The 27462-nt window shown below is 38.1% G+C and overlaps 1 protein-coding gene across 1 annotated transcript; it reads right to left on the bottom strand.

Annotated features, from left to right (window-relative positions):
- Window positions 1-8788: 8788 nt before the first annotated feature.
- Window positions 8789-26660, bottom strand: snx5 (sorting nexin 5). Its single transcript, XM_062994962.1, has 13 exons — window positions 26465-26660; window positions 20475-20579; window positions 20258-20368; window positions 19946-20067; window positions 19704-19827; window positions 17225-17320; window positions 16998-17103; window positions 15857-15932; window positions 13758-13797; window positions 13349-13435; window positions 13030-13189; window positions 12853-12938; window positions 8789-9040 (listed from the first exon to the last, which is right to left on the bottom strand). The coding sequence occupies exons 1-13, from the start codon at window positions 26498-26500 to the stop codon at window positions 8990-8992; spliced, it is 1200 nt and encodes a 399-aa protein (XP_062851032.1). The 5' UTR covers window positions 26501-26660; the 3' UTR covers window positions 8789-8989.
- Between the last annotated feature and the right edge of the window lie 802 nt (window positions 26661-27462).

The following is a 27462-nucleotide window of genomic DNA, read 5'->3' as shown; positions in this document are numbered from 1 at the left end:
CTGCAGTGCTGGAGTTTTGAGTGAGAAACTGTGATTCCTCTCAGTGGAAAAATACATTCATACTCCGCCTTGGAATTTTTCACAGGCGTGGCGCTTAAACAACTCATATAGCCTATTTATTTATTTTAATTTTGGCGTGTGCAATCAAATGTTTCACAAAAACGTTGGATATAAACGAACCAAATACATAATATTAGTGAGGTAACACATAAGCATATACTATTTTAAACCTTAGATAAAGTTTTTGGAACTCCTGAGGAAATGATATTTTGCAACAGTTCAGTACTGCTGCTTTTCAACTCGTTTTACCTTTCACATTTTAATGGTCTTGCCACAAATTTATTTTACTAAGCAACACAACTACAACAACTAACAGCTAACAATATTGAAATTCTTACTGACATTCTTGGTTTTTCCTAAGGCTACTTTTGTAATGACCAAGATCCTATACATACACTATATGTCCAAATATATGTAGACACCTGAGTTTGTTGAACATCCCATTCCAAAACCATGGCCATTTATATTAAATTGCTCCCTTTTTTATTTGTAACATCAATCACATCTACTTTTTGTGAAGCTTATCTACAATACTTTGAGGTGTGTTGGAGGACAAGGTTCGGCTCACAATGCAAGTTTTCATCCCAAGTGTTTAGCTGGGTTGAGACCAGGCCTAACTAAGACTCCTTTGCATGCAACGAGACTAACCATTTCTTTATAGACCTTGCTTTGTGCTTAGGGACATAATCATGCTGATAGAGAAAGGGGATTTACCCAAACAGTTGTCCCAAATGTTAAAAAGTATTATTTACACTATATCATTTTTACACTCCTGGTAGCAAGGGATGTGTCAAAAACAGATAAATTCAATCATGTTGGCCAATCATGTAGTAATTAAACATATTTCTTACAGTCTATGTTTGTAAGCAATTTGACATGTTCCTGATGTGCCTGAGTAATGAAGCTACTTAACGGTAAAGTTATTTTCAATTTGTGAGCGTTTAAAATGTTTAACATTTAATATTTATTTATAGTGCCTCATAACCTTGTCTTTTATCACTGTCTGCACCTGGGTTGTGCATGCAAGACTGTCAGAAACTTGGCTTTGGAGATATTTTCATTATTGTAAGCATGGTCCTTTGGTTGGCTAATTGGCTAATTTTTTGGTTAAATAATACACTTAATGCAAATAAAACAAATGAGAGATGTTAAGGAGATGTAGTGAGCAGAATATGTTTGAGACAGCACATGATCAGAGCTGTAATGTGAAAGTGTGAGTGAATCCGCTTTGTTCAGCTCAAGTCCTGAATACAGAAAAAATAGACAAAAATTCTACATGCAACAATTAGTATTTTTACTTTGTTTACCACAAAGCAAGGTCAATAAAGACATGGTTTAACTAGATGTGTAGAATGGAGCTCCTGGTGCCTATACAGAGCCCTGGTCTCAACCCAAATTAAAAAATTTTAACTTTCTCTTCCAAAATCAGTGCCTAAACTTACTGACTTTACTGACTGAATAGGCACAATATTCCACAGGCACACTTCACCGCGTTTTGTAACAAGGCTTTCCAGTGGACTATATGATGTTAAAGCTACAAAGTAAAAATGGAACAATTCATTGTAAATGGCCGTTGTTTTGGAATGGGATGTCCAAAAAGCTCATGGTCCGGTGTCCCAGTACTTTAGTCTATATAGTATATACACGTGTACAGTACAATGATGTGTATTTTAGCTTGTTTAAAGCTGGGTTTAAAGCACAGGGTCAGCAGTTGTATGGCACACCTGGAGCTGTGTCCACATACTTTTGGTCATATAGTTTACTCATGTCCATTATGTATTTCTTGTGTAAAAGGATAAAAATTTCAGTGAGACAAGTGTTTAATTTCATGTTTAAATTTAATTTGCTTGCACTGCAAACTAAATAAGTAAAACAAAAAAGTCTTTTTCAGAATTGTTACTGATGCTGGCACTGGTTTTTTGGTCCAGTAAAAATGTTCCAGCAAAAAAGCAATAAAAAGTCTTAGCCAGGCACCAATGTGGTGGCAATTTCTAAAATACGTTAAAGACAAAACATGCTCAAAAATGTAAGACTTTGGTCATCAGTGGGTCATAATGTATAAATTCTTTATTTTAGACAGACGTGGCTCCTAACAGAAACACAGACACAATGAGAGAAAATGCTGTCAGTTCAGTCTGTTGCAAACTGTTGCACATTTCAGTAGCAGACAACATTTATGCAAATACATTTTCTTGCAGTTTTTCCTGAAGAATTCAGACTGCCTCCTTCTCTCTTTGGCAAGCTGGTCCTGGGTAGCCCTTCACAGCTGCTGAACTTTATGGGTGCCTGTCCCAAATCTTTGTCACTAACTTCACGAAAAATGCTCCTTTCTAATCTTATTTCTAAAAAAGTATTTGAGATTATGATGCTTGGACTAATTTTCATTTCATTTTTTATTTACAAACCCAAATCAGAAAAAGTTGGGACAGCACGGAAAATGCAAATAATTAAAAAACAAAAATTTTCTTACATGTACTTTGACTTTTATTTAATTGCAGACAGGATGAACCTGAGATATTTCATGTTTTGTCTGGTCAACTTCATTTCATTAATTAATAAACATCCATTCCTGCATTTTAGAAAAATTTCAAAAAAAAGTTGGGACAGTAAAGCATTTACCACTTTGGACAGCACTTTCCGTGTTGCCATTTCTTTTCACCACACTTGGCACCGAGTGTTTCAGCTTTTATTTTGTCCCATTCTTCCTGTAAACACGTCTTAAGATGTGCAACAGTACGGGGTCGGCGTAGTCGCATTTTTCGTTTCAAAATTCTTCTATTGGGGACAGGTCAGGACTGCAGGCAGGCCAGTCCAGTACCCGTACCCTTTTCTTCCGCAGTCATGCCTTTAAAATGTGTGCAGCATGTGGTTTTGCATTGTCTTGTTGAAAAATGCATGGACGTCCCTGGAAAAGATGACGTCTTGAAGGCAGCATATGTTGCTCTAAGATCTCAATGTACTTTTCTGCATTAATGCTGCCATCACAGAAGTGTAAATGACCTTTGCCAAGGGCACTGACGCAGCCCCATACCATGACAGACCCTGGCTTTTGGACTTATTGCTGATAACAGTCTGGATGGTTCTTTTCATCTTTGGTCGGGAGCACGCGGTGTCCATTTTTCCAAAAAAGACCTGGAATGCTGATTCATCTGACCACAATACACGTTTCCACTATGTGATGGTCCATCCTAGATACCTCAGAGCCCAGAGAAGTCGATGACACTTCTGGACATAAGGCTTCTTTTTTGCACAGTAAAGTGGCATTTGTGCATGTAACTCCATATTGTAGTGCTTGACAAAGGTTTGCCAAAGTAATCAGTTGCCCATGTAGTTATATCAGCTATTGTTGAGTGGCGGTTCTTGATGCAGTGCCGTCTGAGGGATCAAAGATCACGGGCGTTCAGCTTAAGCTTGCACCCTTGGTCTTTATGCACTGAAATTCCTCCCGATTCCTTGAATCGTTTAATAATATTATTCACTGTGGAAGGAGAAATATGCAAATCCCTTTCAATCTTTATTTGAGGTTCATTGTTTTTAAACATTTCAATAATTTTCTCATGCATTTGTTGACAAACTGGAGATCCTCTTGCCATCTTTGCTCATCAAAGACTCAGCCTTTCCTGGATGTTGCTTTTGTACCAAATCATGATTACAATCACCTGTTTACATCACCTGTTTGGAATCACATCATTATTTAGTTTTTTCACCTCATTAGCCCTAAATTGCCCTCGTCTCAACTTTTTTTGAAATGTGTTGCATGCCTGAAATGCAGGGATGGATGTTTATTAACAAATGAAATTAAGTTGAGCAGACAAAACATGAAATATCTTGGGTTTAAACTGTCTGCAACTTTTTCTGATTTGGGGGTGTACATCTTTTTACTACCACTTAATCTCGGTCAGGGTCACAGTGGGTCGTTTTTTTTTTTTTTCAGAATCATTGGGTGCAATGCAAAAACACACCCCAGACAGGTTGCCAATTCATCAGAACTGCTGCACCAGTCTTGACCAAGGAGAGTTGTGACTAACACACTCTAACTCTGACAAGTGTGCAGTAGCCACATGCTTCTTTTTACTTGCATAGCGCACAGTATTTCATACAAAACTTCATGCACTGAATCCTGTCTCTGTGCAGGGGCCATAGACCAGTCAGCAGAGGTCATAATTGCATCAGTTATGACGAATCCCCTTTGGCAATCGCACCAAACCAATTATTGTCCATATAGGTGTCCGGCAAAACTGAGATTCAAACTTGCGAGTTCCACATGTCAGCTCTGGTGTGCTAGCATGTTTTAATGCTGCACCACCCAAACTCTTGTTTTTTTGTGCGGGCAAACTTTAGTGGTCCTGAACATCTATGAAATGAATTAAAACCTCAAAATCAGCGACATCAGTGCCCCACCTTATAAATATTCTGGGAGGCTTTGGTAGAAAGACTGAAATGGCTTTACCAGTAAAGGCTAGGGAGTCTTGACCTGTAAATACTTGGGTGGCTGTGAAGTCAGATATTGAAGTTGCTTAGAGGCAGACACTGGAGCGGTCTTGAAGCCAGAGGTTTGACTTGGGTTTAGCTTAATTGCTTTACCAAGTTTATCAAGAGGTATTAAAGTGGCTTTCATTTTATCAGTAGAACTTTGTTCTGGGACTTGAGGTAATCGAGATGTGGGCTGGGTTTCAGGTGTTGATTTCTTGTCTTCAGGAGTTGTTTCTGACTCCTGGAGCTCCAAAATGGGCTTCTCCTCTTTCTTCTTTTTGAGGTACTTCTGGTCAGCATCATTGTCTTTCTTCTTTTTGCCTGTCTTTTGCTGCATGCGGGTCTTAGATAGCTCCAGATGCTGCTTGGCCAAGGCCTCCTCATAGGTGGTTTCTTTCATTGAGAAAGAGGAGACCAGAAAAAAAACTGCTGACATTACCACAAAGCTGACAAAGACAAATATGCTAAACATCTGCGGATCTTAAATGTCCATGATTGCAGTTTTTTCAGGCCTTTTAAGACAAATAAAAAGTAGAAATGTAACATAATAACAATAAATGACCCTAAGAAATAAAGAGAATATTCAGTCTTATAAAATATATTGTTTGGCATTGCCTAACAAGTTTAATCAGAAGGCTCAAGTGCTACTGGGCTCTTACACAAATAACATGAAGGACCTCCAGAAAAATCCATGCAAACGCCCATTAAACAGTGTTGACCTGATTAATGTGCCTAAGAGAATGAGGATGGAGCAGTATAAACCCAAATCTGAAAGAAAAAAAAAAAAAAAAGATGTAAAAGTGAAATATCAGCTGCGACTGGAAACCTGTTACCACATTTAATCCCTTAGTTTTCACCTACTTTGCAGAACAAGAACTAGCAAACTAACTCACCTAGACGCTGGACAAAAGTACTGGTCCCCAACAGTCCTTCTTCCCAGTGTCATGAGAAGCAGCTGTTTTTTGTATGGAGTCGAGAATTCTAACAGTCCTCATACCGTATATTTAGGGATTGTCAGATTGGCTAGAATGCAAATCAATCGAAATAGTATAGCCAATAAAAGCCATGGATTAACGCGTTATTGTCTGTGAGAGCTGCAATTTTAAGCAAGCTAGGTAAATTTGCTGAAAGTCTCTCCGGCGTCCGGCTGGAATTTCTAAATCTAAATGTCTAAATGTTTTTGCACTTATTTCATCTTTTTCTTTAGGTCCCGCCTTCTCGCAAAAGTTATTGTCAACGCCGTGATGACGCCACATTCTGGCGAAATAGCTATACTAATTAACTATTTTATTTGTTGTTTTTATTAATTAGGGTCAAACGCTGAATGAAAAAAAAAAAGATTATCTCAGCATAAAGTAATTTGTTAGTTGTTTTGGTAAAGAGTAGCGCTTATTTATTAAAGTTCAATAACATAATTGCATTATTGATGCATTTGTTAAATATTTAAACCCCTACCCCATACACATTGCCATGGTTTGCCATGGTGCAACCAATTACATGTAATTACTTTGCCACTTTGCATTCTGCTAAAACTGAAGTGTAATTATTTGTTTTATATTCACTGATTAGCTGATTAGTGCTGGATTTAATTACATTAATGATTTTTATTGTGAGTTTTACATAAAATGGAATCATCGCTTTTAAAATACAGGTCAGTTGTATCAGCCTAAAAATTACTGCAGTTAGTAAACAGTATTTGATTCTAAAGCCCCATATCATGAAACAGAAGCAGGTCAACCTGCAAAAGTTTAATGAAAAGTCTCTGTGTATTATAATTTACGTTTTTTTATTTAATATATATAATATAATTTGAGTAATTTTTATTTAATATCTACAGACCAAACCTAGCCTAAATGCAAGCACAAAAATCCATTTTAACACCAAGACCCACTTCCCCTTTGTCCAAACCTTTTGTCATGTGATAAAAGCATGAGTTCTGACTTTTCAGTAGTGAGCAAGTAAAAAAAATGCCCAGTGGATTTAGCATGTGGTCATTCAACACAGCAAGATCCATAAATAAACTTTTTTCTTTTTTTAAATGTTGTGTTACAGCTTTGATGTCAGAACTAATGTAAATGATGTAAAAGTTCAGTCTTTAATTTCTATAAATCTCACAAGGTACAAGGTACACACAGTATCCACAAGTCCTTTAGGACAAATATGTGCACAGGATCTCCTGTTTGTTAACAAATGCATGAAACAATTATTAAAAGTGGACCATCAAACAGTGGAAATGTGGGTTATAGTGAGACAAATCAGTGTTTCAGATCTTTTTCGGAAGAAATGGACACCCTGTGCTCCAGACCAGAAATAAACAGACTGTTATCAGAAACAAGTCCCAAAATCAGGGCCTGTTATGGTACAGGGCTCTCAAGTCTCACGCATTGAGCGTGAGACACACGCATTTCAGCAAGCTCACACGCCACACATGGTATTTCTCACGCTGAGAAATTATTAACTTTGCCGCACAGAAATTACTGGAGCCTATCCTACAAACGAGTCAAAGGCAGACTAAATTAGCGACCTATCGGCCAATCAGAAAAATAGCATTTCTCAGCCAATCAGAAAATAGAATTTCTTGTTGCTGGGTGAGGAGTTCCTGGACTACCAGTCGATGGACATCCCTATGCCCCAAGACCCAGTCATGTTTGACAATGAGGCTTTCTAGGGGAATATGACCTCACTGAAGAATAGGGGAAGAAATATTCAGCACACACCTATTGACATGAGCAACTTAATAACTGCAAAAACATGTAGGAGTGTAATTAGGCTTCCTTGGTTGTTTCTTTTTAAAGGTGACTGGTATGAGCAGATTTCCGAGGCTGTCTACAATTGCCAAACTGGTATTAGTTCTGCCACACTCAAATGCAGATGCAGAGATGGTTTTTCCCATGGTGGGGCTTAATAAAACCAAAACCAGGGTCGGTCCATCATGACCGTGAACATGGCTGACATTGAACCACAGTGCTTTAAATGGGAGCCCCCAATATCATCAAGGCATCAAAATCTGCCACAAACACTTACAACACACAACATCACTCATAAACACAAACACACACAGAGGGACAGAATAACCACCACTGTTCAAGGGGCCCATTTGTTTTTCTTTATTTAATTTGTCTGGTTTTGTTTTGTTTGTTTAGAAAGGCATAGCTAAAACAATTTATTTAATATTACAGAATTTAGTGTAAAGTGAAGAGACAATGACCACTGCTGTTCAAGGGGCCCACCTGAGGCAAATTGTGTTTATGCTGATGGGACACTGGGAGGGACCGCACACCTGCAACAACTACACAGAACTACTGGATTGTTATCAGTTGGATAAAATAAAACAGAATCACTAGTCCAAGACAAAAATCGAAGGGCAACACAACAAGCTCACAATGTTAGTGTAGTGCAGGTCATTTTAATGATCAGATAAGCATTTTTTAAAATAAACACGATAAGCCAACACAATGTGTTTTAATTTCGAAACATGAGTTTAATCTCATTAACAAGATTTTTATAATGATGAATTATAAAATCCCATTGAAAACACACTGAAATATTCACATATCAAAAAACCCCTGGATCAAAACATAATTGCAAACTGGTTATTTAAATAGTGCTTTTAGAAAAAGTTCACTCTTTCTAAATTGAGCGACATGTTTTGCTATTGTAGTATGGTAATATTTTGGTCCATTTGTAATGGAATTTGCAATCATCTAAACATTAGTAACAATATGTAAAATGTTTGGAGTAAAAATCCAAAACAATTTCAATCATGGATCACTTGATGCAAAGGAAAGCTATAATCAAAGAACATCATGCGTAACATCAGAATTATGGAATGTACGCATAAAATCGAATGCACTCTGTGCATGTCAGCTAAATTCAGATTCAGATTCAGATTCAGAAAATTTGCCACAAGATTAGTATTTATCAAAGGACAAAGATAAAGAGATTCCCCTTGCATGGCATTTTGTGTTTTTATGTTGTATTACTGCTAGACATACCACACTCAAACACTAAGTGTTAACCTCTCATTCAGAAAATAATGATTTACAGAGTGTTACATAGAGTAAATACTGTTGCATAGGTTATTATATTTTTTCCACAATACAGACAATTTATCAGATGGACGGCTACAGCAAAATGCAAAGACATCAGCTTATGCTTACAAAACTGTAAATGATTCAGAAGCAAAGGTAAACATATTATTCTCCTACAAATGAACAGGAAAGATCAAACAGAAACACTTTAAAATGACTATTGATTGGTATATACACACAGGCTTTATTCTGAACATAATGCAACACTTTTCTGTTCAAAGAAGGTGTGATAAAGACATCTTGCATGTGGTCTTGTCCTTGTGGAACCCCCAAGTTTATTGGCACTTTCAGAAATTTATTCAGATTCCCTTTTTAATCAACTGTCCTTTGTCATTCGGTTTGTTCATCAAGTGCAGGTTTTGTGTTTATTTGCTATTTAGCAGCTCAATGCAGCCCTGGATTAAGGATATATTGGTCTGTGGGAAGAAGAAATAAAAATTAAGAGCACAAAAATTTATTAACATTATATTATATTGTTAGAGTCTGTAGAAACCTCCACTGTTGATTTCAGGTGTATTAGCCACACCAAGGGTTAACACCCAAGGTGTATGAAATCAATTATAAAACAAACTTTATGCTTCAAACTCTGTGGCAACAGTTTATGGAAAGCACTTCCCGTTCTAGCATGGCTGTGCACAAAGTGAACACCATAATGCCTTTGTTTAAGCTTAAAGTTTTGGTGAGAAGGAACTCCAGTGGTCTTCACAGAGCCCTAACCTCAACTCCAGTGAAAGCTTTTGAGATTAATTAAAACTTTAAGCAGGACTTCTTTTTTAACACAAGTGCCTGAGTTCTAATTTGACTGAATGGGCACACATTTCCACCTTTAAGTAAATCTATTCTAAGAGGCGTAATCATTTAGTGAAGAGGACAGTTAAAGAGGCAAAATATACCCTACAAATAAGTTAAAATGTGAAAATTTATCTTCACCAAAAAGTCGTTCTACTTCAACTGCCTGTGCATCCAGTTATAGTCATGATTGTCAGATGTGTGACGAAAATCAAAAAAGTGAAAAAGCTGTTGTACTTCTGTATTACTACATATTCTGTCATAAATTAAAAAATATATACAGTGTATCACAAAAGTGAGTACACCCCTCATATTTCTGCAAATATTTCATTATATCTTTTCATGGGACAACACTATAGACATGAAACTTGGATATAACTTAGAGTAGTCAGTGTACAACTTGTATAGCAGTGTAGATTTACTGTCTTCTGAAAATAACTCAACACACAGCAATTAATGTCTAAATGGCTGGCAACATAAGTGAGTACACCCCACAGTGAACATGTCCAAATTGTGCCCAAAGTGTCAATATTTTGTGTGACCACCATTATTATCCAGCACTGCCTTAACCCTCCTGGGCATGGAGTTCACCAGAGCTGCACAGGTTGCTACTGGAATCCTCTTCCACTCCTCCATGATGACATCACGGAGCTGGTGGATGTTAGACACCTTGAACTCCTCCACCTTCCACTTGAGGATGCACCACAGGTGCTCAATTGGGTTTAGTCCATCACCTTTACCTTCAGCTTCCTCAGCAAGGCAGTTGTCATCTTGGAGGTTGTGTTTGGGGTCGTTATCCTGTTGAAAAACTGCCAGTTTTCGAAGGGAGGGGATCATGCTCTGTTTCAGAATGTCACAGTACATGTTGAAATTCATGTTTCCCTCAATGAACTGCAGCTCCCCAGTGCCAGCAACACTCATGCAGCCCAAGACCATGATGCTACCACCACCATGCTTGACTGTAGGCAAGATACAGTTGTCTTGGTACTTCTCACCAGGGCACTGCCACACATGCTGGACACCATCTGAGCCAAACAAGTTTATCTTGGTCTTGTCAGACCACAGGGCATTTCAGTAATCCATGTTCTTGGACTGCTTGTCTTCAGCAAACTGTTTGCGGGCTTTCTTGTGCGTCAGCTTCCTTCTGGGATGACGACCATGCAGACTGAGTTGATGCAGTGTGCGGCGTATGGTCTGAGCACTGACAGGCTGACCTCCCACGTCTTCAACCTCTGCAGCAATGCTGGCAGCACTCATGTGTCTATTTTTTAAAGCCAACCTCTGGATATGACGCCGAACACGTGGACTCAACTTCTTTGGTCGACCCTGGCGAAGCCTGTTCCGAGTGGAACCTGTCCTGGAAAACCGCTGTATGACCCTGGCCACCATGCTGTAGCTCAGTTTCAGGGTGTTAGCAATCTTCTTATAGCCCAGGCCATCTTTGTGGAGAGCAACAATTCTATTTCTCACATCCTCAAAGAGTTTTTTGCCATGAGGTGCCATGTTGAATATCCAGTGGCCAGTATGAGAGAATTGTACCCAAAACACCAAATTTAACAGCCCTGCTCCCCATTTACACCTGGGACCTTGACACATGACACCAGGGAGGGACAACGACACATTTGGGCACAATTTGGACATGTTCACTGTGGGGTGTACTCACTTATGTTGCCAGCCATTTAGACATTAATGGCTGTGTGTTGAGTTATTTTCAGAAGATAGTAAATCTACACTGCTATACAAGTTGTACACTGACTAAGTTATATCCAAGTTTCATGTCTATAGTGTTGTCCCATGAAAAGATATAATGAAATATTTGCAGAAATGTGAGGGGTGTACTCACTTCTGTGATACACTGTATATACATATAGGCAAATTAGCTGACTAATGTATAAAGTAATTAAAAAACAAAATATTAGAAGCAGGCAAAAACAGGGACCTGGCAACTCCTCCAATTAAACCAGCCACTCATGATTTACTCCTGATTTTAAAGACTAGCCACTGCTTATGTACAAAATGTAAGAATTCAAGCACATACTACAACATTTTAGAACAAATCAACAATTGGGGATAAAAAAGAAAAATGAATCTAAATGTTTGGCTCAAAGTCATGATATAAGAGCTGAACACCCACAAAGCATTCGTTCTACAATAAAAACCAAATTGTTCAGCAAGTTCTTCCCAACATTGTGGCAGAAGTTCCAACAAATGTGTCGAACTTGCTTTACCCTACCTTTCAGATCAACTCCAAACTAGTTCAATGGGTTTCGCTCTGGAAACTGTGTTGGCCATTTCATGATATATTCGGTGGAATACAAATACTCATGTATAACAAACTACAGATTTAAATTTTCGAATCATCAGGCCTTTTTCCAGTTATCATTAGTTCAGTGTTTACTTCATAGTTAAGTCTGAGGCTAGTTTACTTTGTTAAGCTGTGCTTGAAGTTTTTGTCCTATCATGCAAACTGTTGCACTTAGTAATTTTCTGATGTTGTTGTGGCTTTAAGTCTACCAGACCTCAAACAAAGATGGGCCGGGGCTCACCACTTTCATTACCAGAATTGTTAATCAGATTAAAATTAACTATTCACAACACAAGAGTGCAAACAATTTAGATTATTCACCATCTGCTGTACATAATATTGTAAAAAAAATAGGAACCACTTTTAAATGTGCGTGAGCTTCAAGCCCTTGAGAAACCATCATGCTACTGTAATATACTGTATATAGCCACATTGACTCAGAAGTATTTGGGAAAACTTTTAACTAGTCTGTTGCTGTATTAACAAATGCAACATCAAACTATTATGTGGAGAAAAGTCATACATCAATTCTGCGGAATAATGAAAATGGCACCAAGTAAATCTGAGATTGACAGAAAGACAGTGGAAACATGTGCTGTGGCCAGATAAATTCCAGTTTTAACTATCCAGACTGTTATTAGTAAAAAGTGCAATTCCAGGCTTCCCTGGAATCACTGTGCACAATGCAGTAACACACCCTGGACAGAATGCCAATCCATCCCAGGGCCTCGTCACCCCCTTTCTCAGACCACACCCCCATGTCTGTAACAACATTAAAATGGGCTCTTACTCTTGCACCAGCGTCATTTTCCACACTTCAGTTATGAAGTCAATATTTGTAGTTCTAGTTATTTTTTATCTTTTTATAGTTACCCTTTTAAAGTTTTATAATAATCCTGATTTTATTGCTTTAATTAAAAAGCACACTATATGGCCAAAAATATGTAAACACCTAGTCATAAGCTTTTTAGATATTTCATTCTAAAACCATGGACAATAAGTTATGCAGCAAAGTATTGAGGAGTAATCACAAACGGCTATTTAGTGCAACACACAATTCAATGCAAGCACACAAACACATTCACACTGATTCAGCAAATCTGATAATAATTAAACACTTTATGTAGCTTTTACCTTAGCATGCTTTATCTCCAACTCGGCCAGTTCTATTAGGTTTTTGCGAAAGGCCACCACACGTCTGCCCTTAAAGCTAGTGAGTTCTATAAATAAATAAATATATTTAGTTAGCTTAAAACGCCTTTATTAGGGACTAATAAAAACAAAAACATGACAAATGAGGCTTTAAATGACCATTTTTGCCTGACGCAGAAAGCATGTCAAACTTCTTAAGACAAAGTTGCTGGTGCTCTTCAGCCTGTGCAACGTCTTTGCTTTTCAGACGAGCCTTGTCTAGAGCCTTGTTCGAATTCTCGTAGTCAGCAAGAGCTCTCGCTCGCCTGTATAAAAGGTCCTGATAGATAAATACACATCATGAGAGTACATATACAATCTAGAGGGTTAGAATGATAAAATATGCACCAAATGTTAGATTATAATTATTACGTTATTAAGTTTAGATAAAACAAAAACGTAAAACGGAGCAACTATGAAATGAAACAATAGTTCTAACCTTGGCAGCTTGAATGTCCCTCATGTAGTATCTCAGCAACTCCGTCAGTTTGAGCTCCTGATCAGATGCCACCCTGCCCTCTACTTTCTGCAGAGAATAACATTTACTTTACACTCTAGCGAATCAATTAAACAGGCTCACCAAGTTGAATCAGTTCATCTGGACACAAGTTTGTTGTAGCGATACGTTCTACAGTATTAACTTTTAAGGCTTATAAGCTAAGGCTTATAAGCTGTGTTTTTATGTATACAAGTAAACAAATTTACACTTAATTCAAATTCACACAACAAACTTGTGTCCAGATAAACTGATTCAACTTGGTGAATTTGTGTACTTGGATTATTGAGCATGCATCAAGAAATGAAAGAGGCTGCTGATTAAAATTATGCCACATTCATTAGTGTCTTACCCTGAGCTTCTCAAGCAGTTCTACAAACCTTTCCAAGTGCCTGCAAAAAAAAAAAAAAACAATTACCTGAGAATACACAACTATTATTGGGCTGGTTACATAGGTCGGGTCTGTACTGTCTTGTTGTTTTACTGATTATTATTACTATTATTATTACCAAGCAGACTAGCTTTGTTTATTGTCAACATAATTTGAGGTTACAGTTAGAAACACTTTGCAGTTATCTTTTATTCAGTGAAATTAAGTGTGAATTTGTTTACTAGTATACATAAAAAGCACAGCTTATAAGCATTATGTGCAAACCCAATTAAAAAAAGTTAGTACTGTAGAAAAAAAAAAAAAAACTGAGCAAAAAATGCTTATTGTAAATTTGATGGCTGCAACACATCCCAAAAAGTTGGGGTATTTGTTTGGTAATCAAGGTCACCTATTGTTATAGATTCTCCAGGTTCTTCAGACCTTTTTAAAATGTTACTATTTACGGTACAATTTAAATTTTTAGCATTTAGCAGACGCTTGTGTCCAAAGTGACTTACAGTATACAGGCTAGAGATGCATGAGTACGGATACTAGTATCGGGTATTAGCCCGATACCGCGCTCATTAACTCGTACTCGTACTCGCAAACAAGGCTCCGATACTAAACATCCGATACCTTGTGCCTAGTGCACGTTACTGCGTTAACGCAGGGGTTTTTAACCTGTGGGGCGCGAGTGCCTGACCGGGGGGCGCGACATTACGAGATTTTTTTACTTCTAAAACTAAAGCAATACATTTTTCACCCATGGGAGACAGATTGAATTATTCTCACTGACCACGCTCACACGCACGTTTAATGTTATTTAGTTCCGTTTGACAAAAAAAAACCTTCAAAATAGAGCTAACAGCGAAGATAACCGGTTACAAAAGCGTTTGTTATATTACAAGTGTTATAGGACGTGTTTGTGTTCAATACTCTGTTCACAGTGTCGATACAGGAGTCGACTCATTTTAAGCGCAGCATAAGTTTCTTTTCTCAGTCAATTCTCCGTGTTTACTGTTATAATGAATGTTGCGGTTGTAAATAAACACCAACTACTACAGAACATTTTGTGTGACTCGCTTACCTGATAAAGCTCAGGCTTAATTATACTAGTTATTACCACAGTGTGGGAGCCGACTCAGAGTTGTTTACGATTTACCGAGGTGAACCCACGAATGGATGTGCTGATAGAATCGGCTCAGATGGGATCGGACTGTATTATCTTTTTAAAGTAAATATTTCAATCAGCAGAATCGCATCGCATGTAATGATGTGCACAGCGTTAATTACGTGTGTTTATTAATGATAAACGTTAATCACGTGCAAACGTTTATTAATGATGAACGTTAATCACGTGCGTTTATTAATGAACGTTTACGTTTTTTTTTTTTTACAATTAGTGATGGCAACCCAAGCAACTGTTCCACTGCACTATTTTACACTAAAAACTATACTATTCCATAATGCTCCAGATTGCATCATTTTAAATAGGTATCGGTATCGGCGAGTACAAAAATACATGTACTTGTACTCGTACTCGGTTGGGAAAAAATGGTATTGATGCATCCCTAATACAGGCTAAGCAATTAAGGGTTAAGGGCCTTGCTCAAGGGTCCAACAGTCGCAACCTGGCAGTAGTGGGGTTTGAACCGGCAACCTTTTACTTAGTAGTCCAGTACTTTAACCGCTAGGCTACAACTGCCCTAATTCCTGCCCTAATTCCAGAATTCCAACATTTTTTGTAACCATGCATGTAGAAATGTTGTTCTTGAACTAATGAACTACTTGCTCAGTTTTTCTGAAGTGTTGAACCCCAACCCATCTTTGCCCATACACGACAGATCCTGTTCCTTTACCAATTCATCTGTCTACCTGTGAAATGTTTTTGATCATTATACAAACTTCAAGCCTTACATTAATCCTGTCTTAGTGTTGTTGTTGTTACAGGGTTTGTAGAAAATCTACAAACCCACTTTGAATGGCACTTTAAATCTGGTATATTATGATATATTATAATTTGGCCCATGTAGCATACTCTACACTGCAGGATTAAGCACAAACAATGTTGATATACTCACTTCTTTAGCTCTGTATTTTCATCAGCACCTATACTGCTCAATGTTGAAGACACATGAATGTAATCATCAGCAACATCTAAGGGGGGAGGAAATAAATAAATAAAAAGCATTAGCCTATGTAGTGCTTTTTCAAGAATAGCTGGCTTCTAATAATCAGTGCTGAGATTGTATAGTGTGCACAGAATCTAAGAGGCTAAAATAAATTTCAGTCTTCATTTAGCCTCTTTTCTTTAAGAAGTGATACATATAAGTAGATAATCATTGCTATAAAGTTTACTAGTTAAACCCAAGGCCCTCTCTAAGAATCAAGAAAAACTTGACCACCCTGTCCAATCAAGTAAAAACACACATGCAACTACTGACAAAATATGACAGAGTAAAAGATAAACACAGTAAACTGGTGTATTATGCTCCCATTTCCATATTCTTGCAGGGAAAGACTTCATTCATAATTAAATGAAAGTGTAGAGAAACATGAACAGGATTTTGCCTAAGGTAGTGCAACACACTTTCAGGTAGTGCAAACACAGTCTTACCAGGCCTGGATCAAACTGAGTTTTGTGATTCTAAAGTGATTCTACAACCTATAGACAAAGCTACAAAAAACCTGCAGTAAACAGGCTGCGCCCCAAAACACAATCTAGTGTACAAAATAATAACGGGTGCTTGTGTTGTGCAGTGGTAAGCTGTGCTAGTCCACTATCACTGGAATCCAGGGTTTGAATACCAGGGTTTGGACATTTACATACAGATATGACTGGCCATGTCTAAAGGTAGATGGCAAAGGCCCCGTGATGGATTGGTGTTTGGTCCAGGGTGTTTTACTGCACTGTGTCCAGTGATTCTGGGGCAACAGGACCCAGGATAACGTGCCAGTAAAAATACCAAATAAATGCACTAAATACACTTTAGGGTGCAGCCAGGAAATCATACAAGTGTGCTGTGTGTCCATCTCACAACTACAAAAAAATATCAAGATAACAGTTTAACATAAGTCAGTTTAATATAAACTGTGTGTCTTAGAAGTGTTACACATTAAAGGCAGTAAATAGTCATGAAATGTAGTTTAAGAAAAACTCTAGGCCAGACAGTCAGAGTAAATATATTCTATAAATAAACAGTACATGTATTACCAGCTTACTTTTGTGAGACTGTGTCATTTTCTCAGCTTTGCCAGTGGCATCCTTAATCTTGGTAAAGTAATCTAAAAGGAAAATCTTCTCCTGCTCAAAAAACTCATCAACTTCCTGTAACACACAAAATTCCTAACATTACATAAAAGTACTGGATGTATGGATGGTCAGACTGTAGAGTAGGTAATAGCTGTAAATGCACAACACAATGCTGCATATTAAAAGAGCCACATACCTTTATCCCTGAAATTATAACTTCATCTGCAGTTTTCACCATGTTCTTGAAAAAGCCACCAAACATTTCTTTTGCATTTTTCCTCCTTACACTTAGCTGAATGACAAAATGCAGCACAAGGAAGACAAAACACAAAATTACTTATAAAAGTAGAACTCTTGTCATAACATGTTGCTAAACAAGGCAGCTTTATTATTTCCCCCCCCAAAGCTGTCAATTGGACATTCAGTTACATCCTTAAACATATGGGCTACAGTCAGTAATTGTATATACATATTAGGGCTGCACGATATTGGAAAAAACTGACATTGCGATATTTTTTTTTCCTGCGATTATATTGCGATATTAAAAAAATGCAGGAATTTTCACCACATTATTAATAATATTAATAATGCATGTATCTTACTCTAAATAAGGGGCTCATCTGTGAAAAAGGGTGGTGCCTACAAGGGATACAAAAGATTATGACAAGCTACATCTTTGTACTCGGTTGAAACTGAGCATTAAACTAAGAAAGCTTCAATATCACATGAGGGAATTAACAGGATTGAAAAAAATTGGTCATTTAATATTTTATTTCACAATCAAAACCTCTTCAAGTAGTAAACACTATTTTTTTTAAAAACTATACAAACAAAAGAGCAGCTATACACCTGTTCCAAATCCGAGATTTCTTAGTTACTTAGATGCCTTAGTTACTAAGCACAAATGCTGAGGCAGAACGAGTGAGACTCGAAAGCGTCCTTAGTGAAGAAGGCAATCCCAGAATACACTGCGGCATCTCTTCTCTCAAACGTAAATAAATAATTATTAATTTTTAACGAGTGTTTTTCTTTGCAAGTTTGGGCTTGTCAGCAAATGTAACAGTTTTCTGTACACGAATCGAGATGTTATATTGACCTGTTAGCGCCGTCCCACCTCATTCCATTGGTTTTAATGGCAAGATGCTAAATGCTAAATGCTAAACCCGATGGAATCGGGCGCGTTCCAATAACCTGCCTTCTAAGTCATTGACTTATTAGGATCCTCTCTACTGTGGCAGCTGCCTATGTAGGTAGTACAGCAAGGCAGCTCACTAGGTTGTTGAACACACTGGTAGATGTGTCATGGAAAATGAGAACGGTGTGAATTTTCGTTTTGTGTCAAGCAGCAAAAAAGTTTTAGCATGACGTATTTGATTTAATTTGCATTAAGTAACATCGCACGTCCTGCGATGTGACTATCACGCATGCACACATCGCGATGTCGATGCTGAAACGAAATATCGTGCAGCCCTAATACATATCAGTATGATAGGCATAATAAAGTGACTAGTACATTCGCATCATGTAGGTGTGGTGTTAAAAACACAGCTTTAAGTCATTTACTAGCCACTTTTGCAATTATAGGTCAGCCCTGAACATACATTTAAGCACTTATAAATGTTCTCAAACCCTTTTGCCACAAGTTTGGCTTATTCTGATCTACCCCTTAAAACTTAAGGAAAACAGGCATCAAGGCTCTTGAGGAAATGAACTACGCAGAACTACTTAAATGGAAACTAACCTTGCATATTTCCCCCTTATAAATACAAAAAACCCAGCTCATGTTTTACTTATATTTTTTGACAGGATTCAGCAAATCTGTGTTCACAGACTATTATCTACTTGTACTAGAGTAAGAAAATGAACTAATGTAATGCCAATCCATCGCTAAGTTCCTTGGTCATCCATCACCCCCCTTTCCTAACATAAATAATCATGTCATGTTGGGCAGTGTTTAAGGTACTGGACGAGTAATCACAAAGTTGCCTGTTCAATACCCCATGAGTTGCCACAGTCAGAACTGTATGTCGCTTTGAATAAAAGTGTCTGCTAAATGCTGTGAATGTTAATGTAATGTAAAATGTATGTAGACGGCGAATGACGAATGCTGGGACTTTAAACTCTGGATCCCAGCAGTAGTGGGTTAGCATAATTTACTGCCACACCCAAGCACCTGAATAATTAAGTATTTAATAATATATTTTATATATTTATTTTTATATACATGGATATACAGATCTGAAAGCTATAAAACAACATGTTTGTATTCTTTATGTATCTAATTAATAAATAAGTTTTGAAACACCTAATTGTATTGCGGTCATTTCATAGAATATGCTTGCCATGTTGGTAAAATTTGTAGGTGTGGGTATGCAACTACTCTACCCATCCATTAGCAACAATAAGCTCATCATAGAAACACTGTTGACTAGGCAAGATGGGTACGTTTCTAAAACCAGGAGCTTTAAAGGCGGAACCCACATTTAAGTCTGGCAAAGCGTAGATATGCAAGACTAAGCAGGATGTAACCCCAAGGTCAGTTCTTCCTGGTCTGCCCCCATCCAAGTCATGTGACTTTATCCTGCTTACAAAGCAGTCTACCAGGAAGTTGTGTATGTGTGTCTGTCTCTCTTATCTGAATTAAGGAGAATGGAAATGAAGAAAAGAGCACTCACATCCTGGTCGTACTCCAGAAATATTTGAAAGTTTCTATCCTTGCTAAAGACAGAGTGGGATGAGAGCCTCTGCAGGAAAACTTCATGTACCTGCACAGTCTTTTTAAAGACAGCCAGGTACTCTCTGAGGAAAGAGGGTCACACAACACACACAGTTTACAAAAAAAATTTAACAAAGTGAAAAGTGAAAATAGAGACTTGAAAAAGGAACTAAAAGGAGGCCCAGGTAAGTTTGCACTCACGCCTCTAGCTCCTGCTTCAATTTGGCATATTCCTCCTTAGTCATGGTAGCTTCACCCTCCCCAAGTTTGTGCATTTTCTCCCTGGGAGCCTCGAAGTCAGGCTTTGGAGGGGCAGGTGGAATCTGAAAAAAGTTGCAAAACATTAGTAAGACAGTTCGAAAACTGAAAAGCTAGCTTACAAATATAAATCTCAACCTTGACAGCTTACTCATCATGCAAACAAGACTGAAATATAGGTCAACACAGTGAGAACCAAGACAGAGCTGTATCTGATAAGTTGTGGTTACAATTTGTATTGTTTGTGAACCTTACAATGAGACCAGCGTAGTCCTCCGTCTCCACAAGTGTATCATGCATCCATATGAAGTCTTCATGCTGTCGTGCCACAGAAAATTCCGACTTCTGGAAGGTGTTTAAGGTAGTCTAGAACAGAGAATTACACATTTGAAAGCAAGCGTTTTATTTGCATATCTTGTTATATGCATACTCTATTCACTTGTTTATACATGTTAATCTTGTTTATGCATACCTTGGTGTGAACCGTAAACTTGACTTTGTCACGCTCACACAGAGCATCAGGAATGTCAATGAGAAGTGAGGTATCTGTGTTTAGATCCACAGATACTGAGCGCACCTAGTAGAAAAAAAAGAAGAAGAGTCATTTTTCTTGGGACTAAAAAGCACAATGAGAGGCTATGTCTAAGGGAGAACAAGCCAAAGGAATTCCTCATTACTGCTGCAACTGCAGCCTCTGCTTTCTGGTTATCAACATTGAATAGTTGAACTCTGGGCTCAATTCTAGGCAGACAATTGATTTATATTTAGTGCACAGCTGCAGATATCACATGCACTGACATATTAGGCCCATAAAGAAAGATTTAGAGCTGTGGGACATTCTGCTCCAGTCTTACGTGTGTGAGACAGGGATGATTTGATGTGTTTTAATTTTATGTCAGACCAGATTACAAAAGTCTTTTGACAGTGTATATGTATATATATATATATATAGTGCTTTAACTAGCACTCCATTAAAGCACAATGAGAGCTTATATACAGTGTATCACAAAAGTGAGTACACCCCTCACATTTCTGCAGATATTTAAGTATATCTTTTCATGGGACAACACTGACAAAATGACACTTTGACACAATGAAAAGTAGTCTGTGTGCAGCTTATATAACAGTGTAAATTTATTCTTCCCTCAAAATAACTCAATATACAGCCATTAATGTCTAAACCACCGGCAACAAAAGTGAGTACACCCCTAAGAGACTACACCCCTAAATGTCCAAATTGAGCACTGCTTGTCATTTTCCCTCCAAAATGTCATGTGATTTGTTAGTGTTACTAGGTCTCAGGTGTGCATAGGGAGCAGGTGTGTTCAATTTAGTAGTACAGCTCTCACACTCTCTCATACTGGTCACGGAAAGTTCCAACATGGCACCTCATGGCAAAGAACTCTCTGAGGATCTTAAAAGACGAATTGTTGCGCTACATGAAGATGGCCAAGGCTACAAGAAGATTGCCAACACCCTGAAACTGAGCTGCAGCACAGTGGCCAAGATCATCCAGCGTTTTAAAAGAGCAGGGTCCACTCAGAACAGACCTCGCGTCGGTCGTCCAAAGAAGCTGAGTGCACGTGCTCAGCGTCACATCCAACTGCTGTCTTTGAAAGATAGGCGCAGGAGTGCTGTCAGCATTGCTGCAGAGATTGAAAAGGTGGGGGGTCATCCTGTCAGTGCTCAGACCATACGCCGCACACTACATCAAATTGGTCTGCATGGCTGTCACCCCAGAAGGAAGCCTCTTCTGAAGTCTCTACACAAGAAAGCCCGCAAACAGTTTGCTGAAGACGTCAACAAAGGACATGGATTACTGGAACCATGTCCTATGGTCTGATGAGACCAAGATTAATTTGTTTGGTTCAGATGGTCTCAAGCATGTGTGGCGGCAATCAGGTGAGGAGTACAAAGATAAGTGTGTCATGCCTACAGTCAAGCATGGTGGTGGGAATGCCATGGTCTGGGGCTGCATGAGTGCAGCAGGTGTTGGGGAGTTACATTTCATTGAGGGACACATGAACTCCAATATGTACTGTGAAATACTGAAGCAGAGCATGATCCCCTCCCTCCGGAAACTGGGTCGCAGGGCAGTGTTCCAGCATGATAATGACCCCAAACACACCTCTAAGACGACCACTGCTTTATTGAAGAGGCTGAGGGTAAAGGTGATGGACTGGCCAAGCATGTCTCCAGACCTAAACCCAATAGAACATCTTTGGGGCATCCTCAAGCGGAAGGTGGAGGAGCGCAAAGTCTCGAATATCCGCCAGCTCCGTGATGTCGTCATGGAGGAGTGGAAAAGCATTCCAGTGGCAACCTGTGAAGCTCTGGTAAACTCCATGCCCAGGAGAGTTAAGGCAGTTCTGGGAAATAATGGTGGCCACACAAAATATTGACACTTCAGGAACTTTCACTAAGGGGTGTACTCACTTTTGTTGCCGGTGGTTTAGACATTAATGGCTGTATATTGAGTTATTTTGAGGGAAGAATAAATTTACACTGTTATATAAGCTGCACACAGACTACTTTTCATTGTGTCAAAGTGTCATTTTGTCAGTGTTGTCCCATGAAAAGATATACTTAAATATCTGCAGAAATGTGAGGGGTGTACTCACTTTTGTGATACACTGTATATATATAAAACCCCAAATAAAAAAAGCTCTCATTGTGCTTTAATGGAGTGCTAGTGCCTTAGAATAGGCTTTGACTATTCTCAGTCCAGCAGTGACAGTGAGGTGTTTAAAAACTCCATCAGCACTGCTGTGTCTATTTACTCATACCAGCACAACACACACTAACACACCACCACCATGTCAATGTCACTGCAGAGCTGAGAATGACCCACCAACCAAATAATATCTACTCTGTGGGGGGGGGGTCCTGATCATTGAAGAACAGCATGAAACAAAGCTAACAAAGCATGCAGAGAAACAGATGGACTACAGTCAGTAATTGTAGAAATACAAAGTGCTTCTATATGGTGAGTGATGCTGATAAAATGGACAGTGTGTGTAGAAACAAAAAGGTGGTTTTAATGTTATGGCTAATCGGTGTATTACTATAGCTTATTAGCTCTGTTAGAAATTTCTTAGATTGTGGCATAAGTGACTTACTATGGTGGTCAGCTTTAAAGTGAGTAAGAAATTACTTTGTCATTGCCTTGTACAGGTCTCATGACAGGAAGCTATTCTTGGAAAAGGAAATACCAGGTTATTTTTTTTCTTAGCATGCCTTGTGAGTATGATAAAAATGTAATCACATGGTTTTAAATAGTCTCATATTAGCTTGTCAAGTGCAATTCGGTTTATAATATTTTAGGTAACTATTGGATTCTTTTGATCACAATTTGGCTAAACGGTTGAAACTGAGATTCAAAACTAACACACAATATTAAGACATATTTATTAAAATTAGACTTAAAGAAAACACAACTGCTAATAAAAGTATCAAAATGCAATATATTAAAAATTGAAATTAAAACACAAATTAGTAAACTCATAATCAAATTCATTGTCAGGTTTATGACACCCCATCATGTTTTTACTATACCAAAGGGAAATAAATTCAGATTAACAATTCATTTTAATCCTGAGATTTTTTTTTCAAACACTTGAAGGCAACAGTGATGCATAAGTAGCTCAAAGCTCAAACAGCAGTTCTTATTCATATCCACATAATTATTCCTGAAAATGTGGCTCATTTATAGCCTAATCCAAAAATCTATGCAAATGTTTTTGATTGTTGTGAAAGCACAGCCTTTAGGTTTCACAGGTTCCTGTATGCAAACCAAAAGTCTCGAGTTTATTGAGGATGTCAGAATCCAGTTAAGCCTAATCTCATCCATGTCAAACGGATTGTGCAACGTTAGCTTTAGTCTGAGCTGAGCAATGTGTTTTAAAATCCCCACAGGAAACAGGAAACCTTTGAAAGGGTGTCCTTCTTTTTCTTCATTTTATTGAATGAAATAAGTTCTGGTGCTTTAGCAGCTGCTTTAAAGTTTTACAATTGCAGTGTAATAAATTACAGCAGTTATGCACAAATATTAATGGAGCACTGGTCAGGAATGTTAATGCAGATTCAGATTTCAGACTCTGCCAATTAAAAAAAAAAAAATACCCTGGCCTTTTAAAAAACATGAAATCTAAAGGGAAAGTTTAATAAAAAATTAATTCGTTAACTAGCTATATTTTCTTCCGCTGCTGGGGATCCCAATTGCATTTGAAAAGAGTATATTAACATGCTCCATGCCCCTTCTGACACGTGCCCAGTCCTTCAATCCCTTCTTTTTTGCCCGTGCTTTGGCAGATTCGCACATGATGCTCATTAATTTTTGCACAGGCGCCTCAGTCTGCTAACCAGGGTCCTTGCACAGCGTTTAAAAACCCCACCCACTTATTCCGGCCTTTTCCCACTCGGCAGACTCGGTGGCCAATTTCTCTGTTGCAGGCAATTTGTCTGTGTCTGCTAGATGCCGCCCAGCCAACTGGTAGCAGGGCAGAGATTCAAACCAGGGTGCAGCATGTGGTTTTGCATTTTCTTGTTGAAAAGACAATGACCTCTTGAAGGCAACATATGTCACTCAAAAATCTCAGTGTCCTTTCTGCATTAATGCTGCCATCACAGAAGCATAAAATACCTTTGCAAAAGGCACTGACACAACCCCATACTATGACAGACCCTGGCTTTTGAACGTGTTGATGATAACAGTTTGGATGGTCCTGTTCATCTTTAGTCCAGAGCACATGGTGGCCCATCTTCCTAAAAAGATCTAAAATACTCAATCGTCTGATCACATTCCACATTTCCACTGTGTGATAGAACAACCCAGATGCCTTTAAGTTTAGAGAACTTGATGCCACTACTAGACATTTTTTTTTTTTTTTTTTTTTGCAACAAAAATCTCCCGATTTTAGCGCATCCAATTTCTACCCAATTGCATTATGCTTCTTCTCTACTGGAACTATATAATGACCCTTAATTTACTTCAGCTGAGATTTGTTATATAATAACACAAACCAGAGATTCAGGTGTTCAAGATGTGTTGCAACCACAGTAAAAACTAAGGAGCTGTCACAAATGCTAATACAGGAGATCATTTTAAGTCCTTTAATATTCCTAGAGACACTATTGGGTGCAGCAGCAAATCTGCCAAGCCCATGGGCTTTTGCCAAGCAAAACTGTGTTCATTGGCCCTAGCAATCTCATTCGGACAGTGAGGAAAAAACCCATGTGTTACTGCAAAAAACTTACAGGACAACCTGATACAGGCTGGGACAAATGTGTCAGGGGCAACCATGAAATGAACACTTGACAAAGGACTTCATGGCCAGACTCCACAATGCACCCCACTCTTGATTAAGAAGGACAGAAAGGGTTGACCAGAACACACCACAAGGAATTTGGATATGCCTGCAGAGTTCAGTGACATAGTTCTATTAAGTAACAAATTAAATCCGGAACCATTTGGTCATATGGATCAGCGGTTTATCTGGCCCAAAAAAGGTGAGGCATAAGACCAGAACAATACTATCATGGTGGTGTGTTAGTTATGATATCAGCATGTTTTTCAGGTGCAGGAACTGGCAATCTTGAACATGTGACTGGCATTATGAATTTACAGAAATACCAAGGCATTTTGATGATTTATTCCTTCTGTGGTGAAACTGAACCTTGGTGATAATTGGTTTTTCTAGCAAAACAGTGATCCCAAGCACACTTTCTGGAATATCCTGGAGTGGTCTTTTCAGTCTCCAGATTTAAATTTCATTTTAAAAAATCTTCTGTGGGATATAAAGAAAGCAGTTGCAGAACTAAAGCAATCAAACCTCAATGGAAACTTTTGCTTGACGTAGGCAGTTGTAGCCTAGTGGTTAAGGTACTGGACTAGTAAGCAGAAGGTTGCTGGTTCAAATCCCACCACTGCCAGGTTGCTACTGTTGTGCCCTTGAGCAAGGCCCTTAACCATCTATCGCTTAGATTGTATACTGTAAGTTGCTTTGGATAAAAATGTCTGCTAAATGTCAGGGATCTTGCACTTACTGATATTGCTTAATAGAGGTTATCGCTGCAAAATGATGTTCTTAATAAATGATGTTTTTGTGTTTACTAAGACTTATTATTCAATTCTATACACATCACCATAATGCATTTTAAGGTATTATTTGAATATTTCCGATTGCATTTGTATTATGTGAACGTAATTCCATTCCCAATTTGTTTTTTTCCATTCTCAGCCAGCCTCTGAGCAGTATAACGCACAGAGAATTAAAAACAAGTTGTGTTTTGCCCATTCCTGCTAATGATGTCTGTAATGAATGGTTTAACCAGTCACCTGCTTATCCTGCCAACAACTTTAACAGCCTGTTATTAGGGCCAACACTTCTTAACACACATCTGTAACTCACATAACTTACAGACCATTCTAAAGTACTGCGTAAATGACTCAGTAGGACTAACCTTGTCAGTGTTGTTCCCCTGTAGAATAGATGTCATGATAACAGTGCCGCGTTTCTGCAGTTACAGTCACACAGTTCAGTTTTCCAAACTTTAATCCAACACAGCTAACTCACTTTCGTCACTGATTGGGGCGGTGTGCTTTCTTCTGTTATGACGGGATGTTTACTGGAAATGAAACCTCTCTGAAAGTGTGTACGAGCGCCCACAGCTGTGCTGGAGGAAAAATGGCAAAGATCTGCAGTCTGGCTTTATTTGAAAAGACAGGTCCATGTAGACTGTACATAATATGAGACATTATTATCACTAGGTTGCACTATACTACAACGGTACGACGGCGTATTAGGGCCACTGTAAAAAATATTTTTAAGTTTTGATTTCGAGAATAAAGTTGTATAAGAATAAAGTTGAAATTATTATGAGAATAAAGTCGAAATTATTTCGAGATTAAAGTCGAAATGATTATGAAAATAAAGTCGAAATATTATGGCCAAAGAGTGTGCAGCCGTTGTAGGCTTGTCAGTTCAGAGAAACATATATGACTTTATTCTCAAAATCAAACTTAAAAAAATATTTTTCTTTAAAGTGTCCCTAATACGCCGTTGCAATGACAGAGTATTAGGCCACTTTAAAGAAAAATATTTTTTTAAGTTTCGATGGATGCTGCTTTTGTACCAAACCATGATTACAATCACCTGTTGGCATCACCTGTTTGGTATTACATTATTATTTAGTTTTTTCACTCATTACTAGCCCTAAATTGCCCCCGTCCCAACTTTTTTTGGAATGTGTTGCAGGCCTGAAATGCAGGAATGAAGGTACATTAACAAATGAATTGAAGTTAAGCGGACAAAACATGAAATATTTTGGGTTAAAACTGTTTGCAATCAAATAAAAGTCAAAGTAAATGTAAGGAACATTTTATTTTATTTGTATTTTCTATACTGTCCCAACTTTTTCTGATTTGGGGTTGTATATATATTTTTATTTATTTGTATGTT

The sequence above is a fragment of the Trichomycterus rosablanca genome, chromosome 5, assembly GCF_030014385.1.
Source record: "Trichomycterus rosablanca isolate fTriRos1 chromosome 5, fTriRos1.hap1, whole genome shotgun sequence".
NCBI lineage: Eukaryota > Metazoa > Chordata > Actinopteri > Siluriformes > Trichomycteridae > Trichomycterus > Trichomycterus rosablanca.
The sequence above is the reverse complement of the archived record's forward strand: the minus strand, read 5'-3'. Positions and strand labels throughout refer to the sequence as shown.

Coding starts and splice junctions, on each gene's coding strand:
- snx5 (XM_062994962.1), bottom strand. CDS start 26,500: ATGACATCTATTCTACAGGGGAACAACACTGACAAG. Junction 20,369..20,474: donor AGTTTACGGTTCACACCAAG/GTATGCATAAAC, acceptor TCTCTGTTCTAG/ACTACCTTAAACACCTTCCA. Junction 17,104..17,224: donor TTATAATTTCAGGGATAAAG/GTATGTGGCTCT, acceptor TGTGTGTTACAG/GAAGTTGATGAGTTTTTTGA.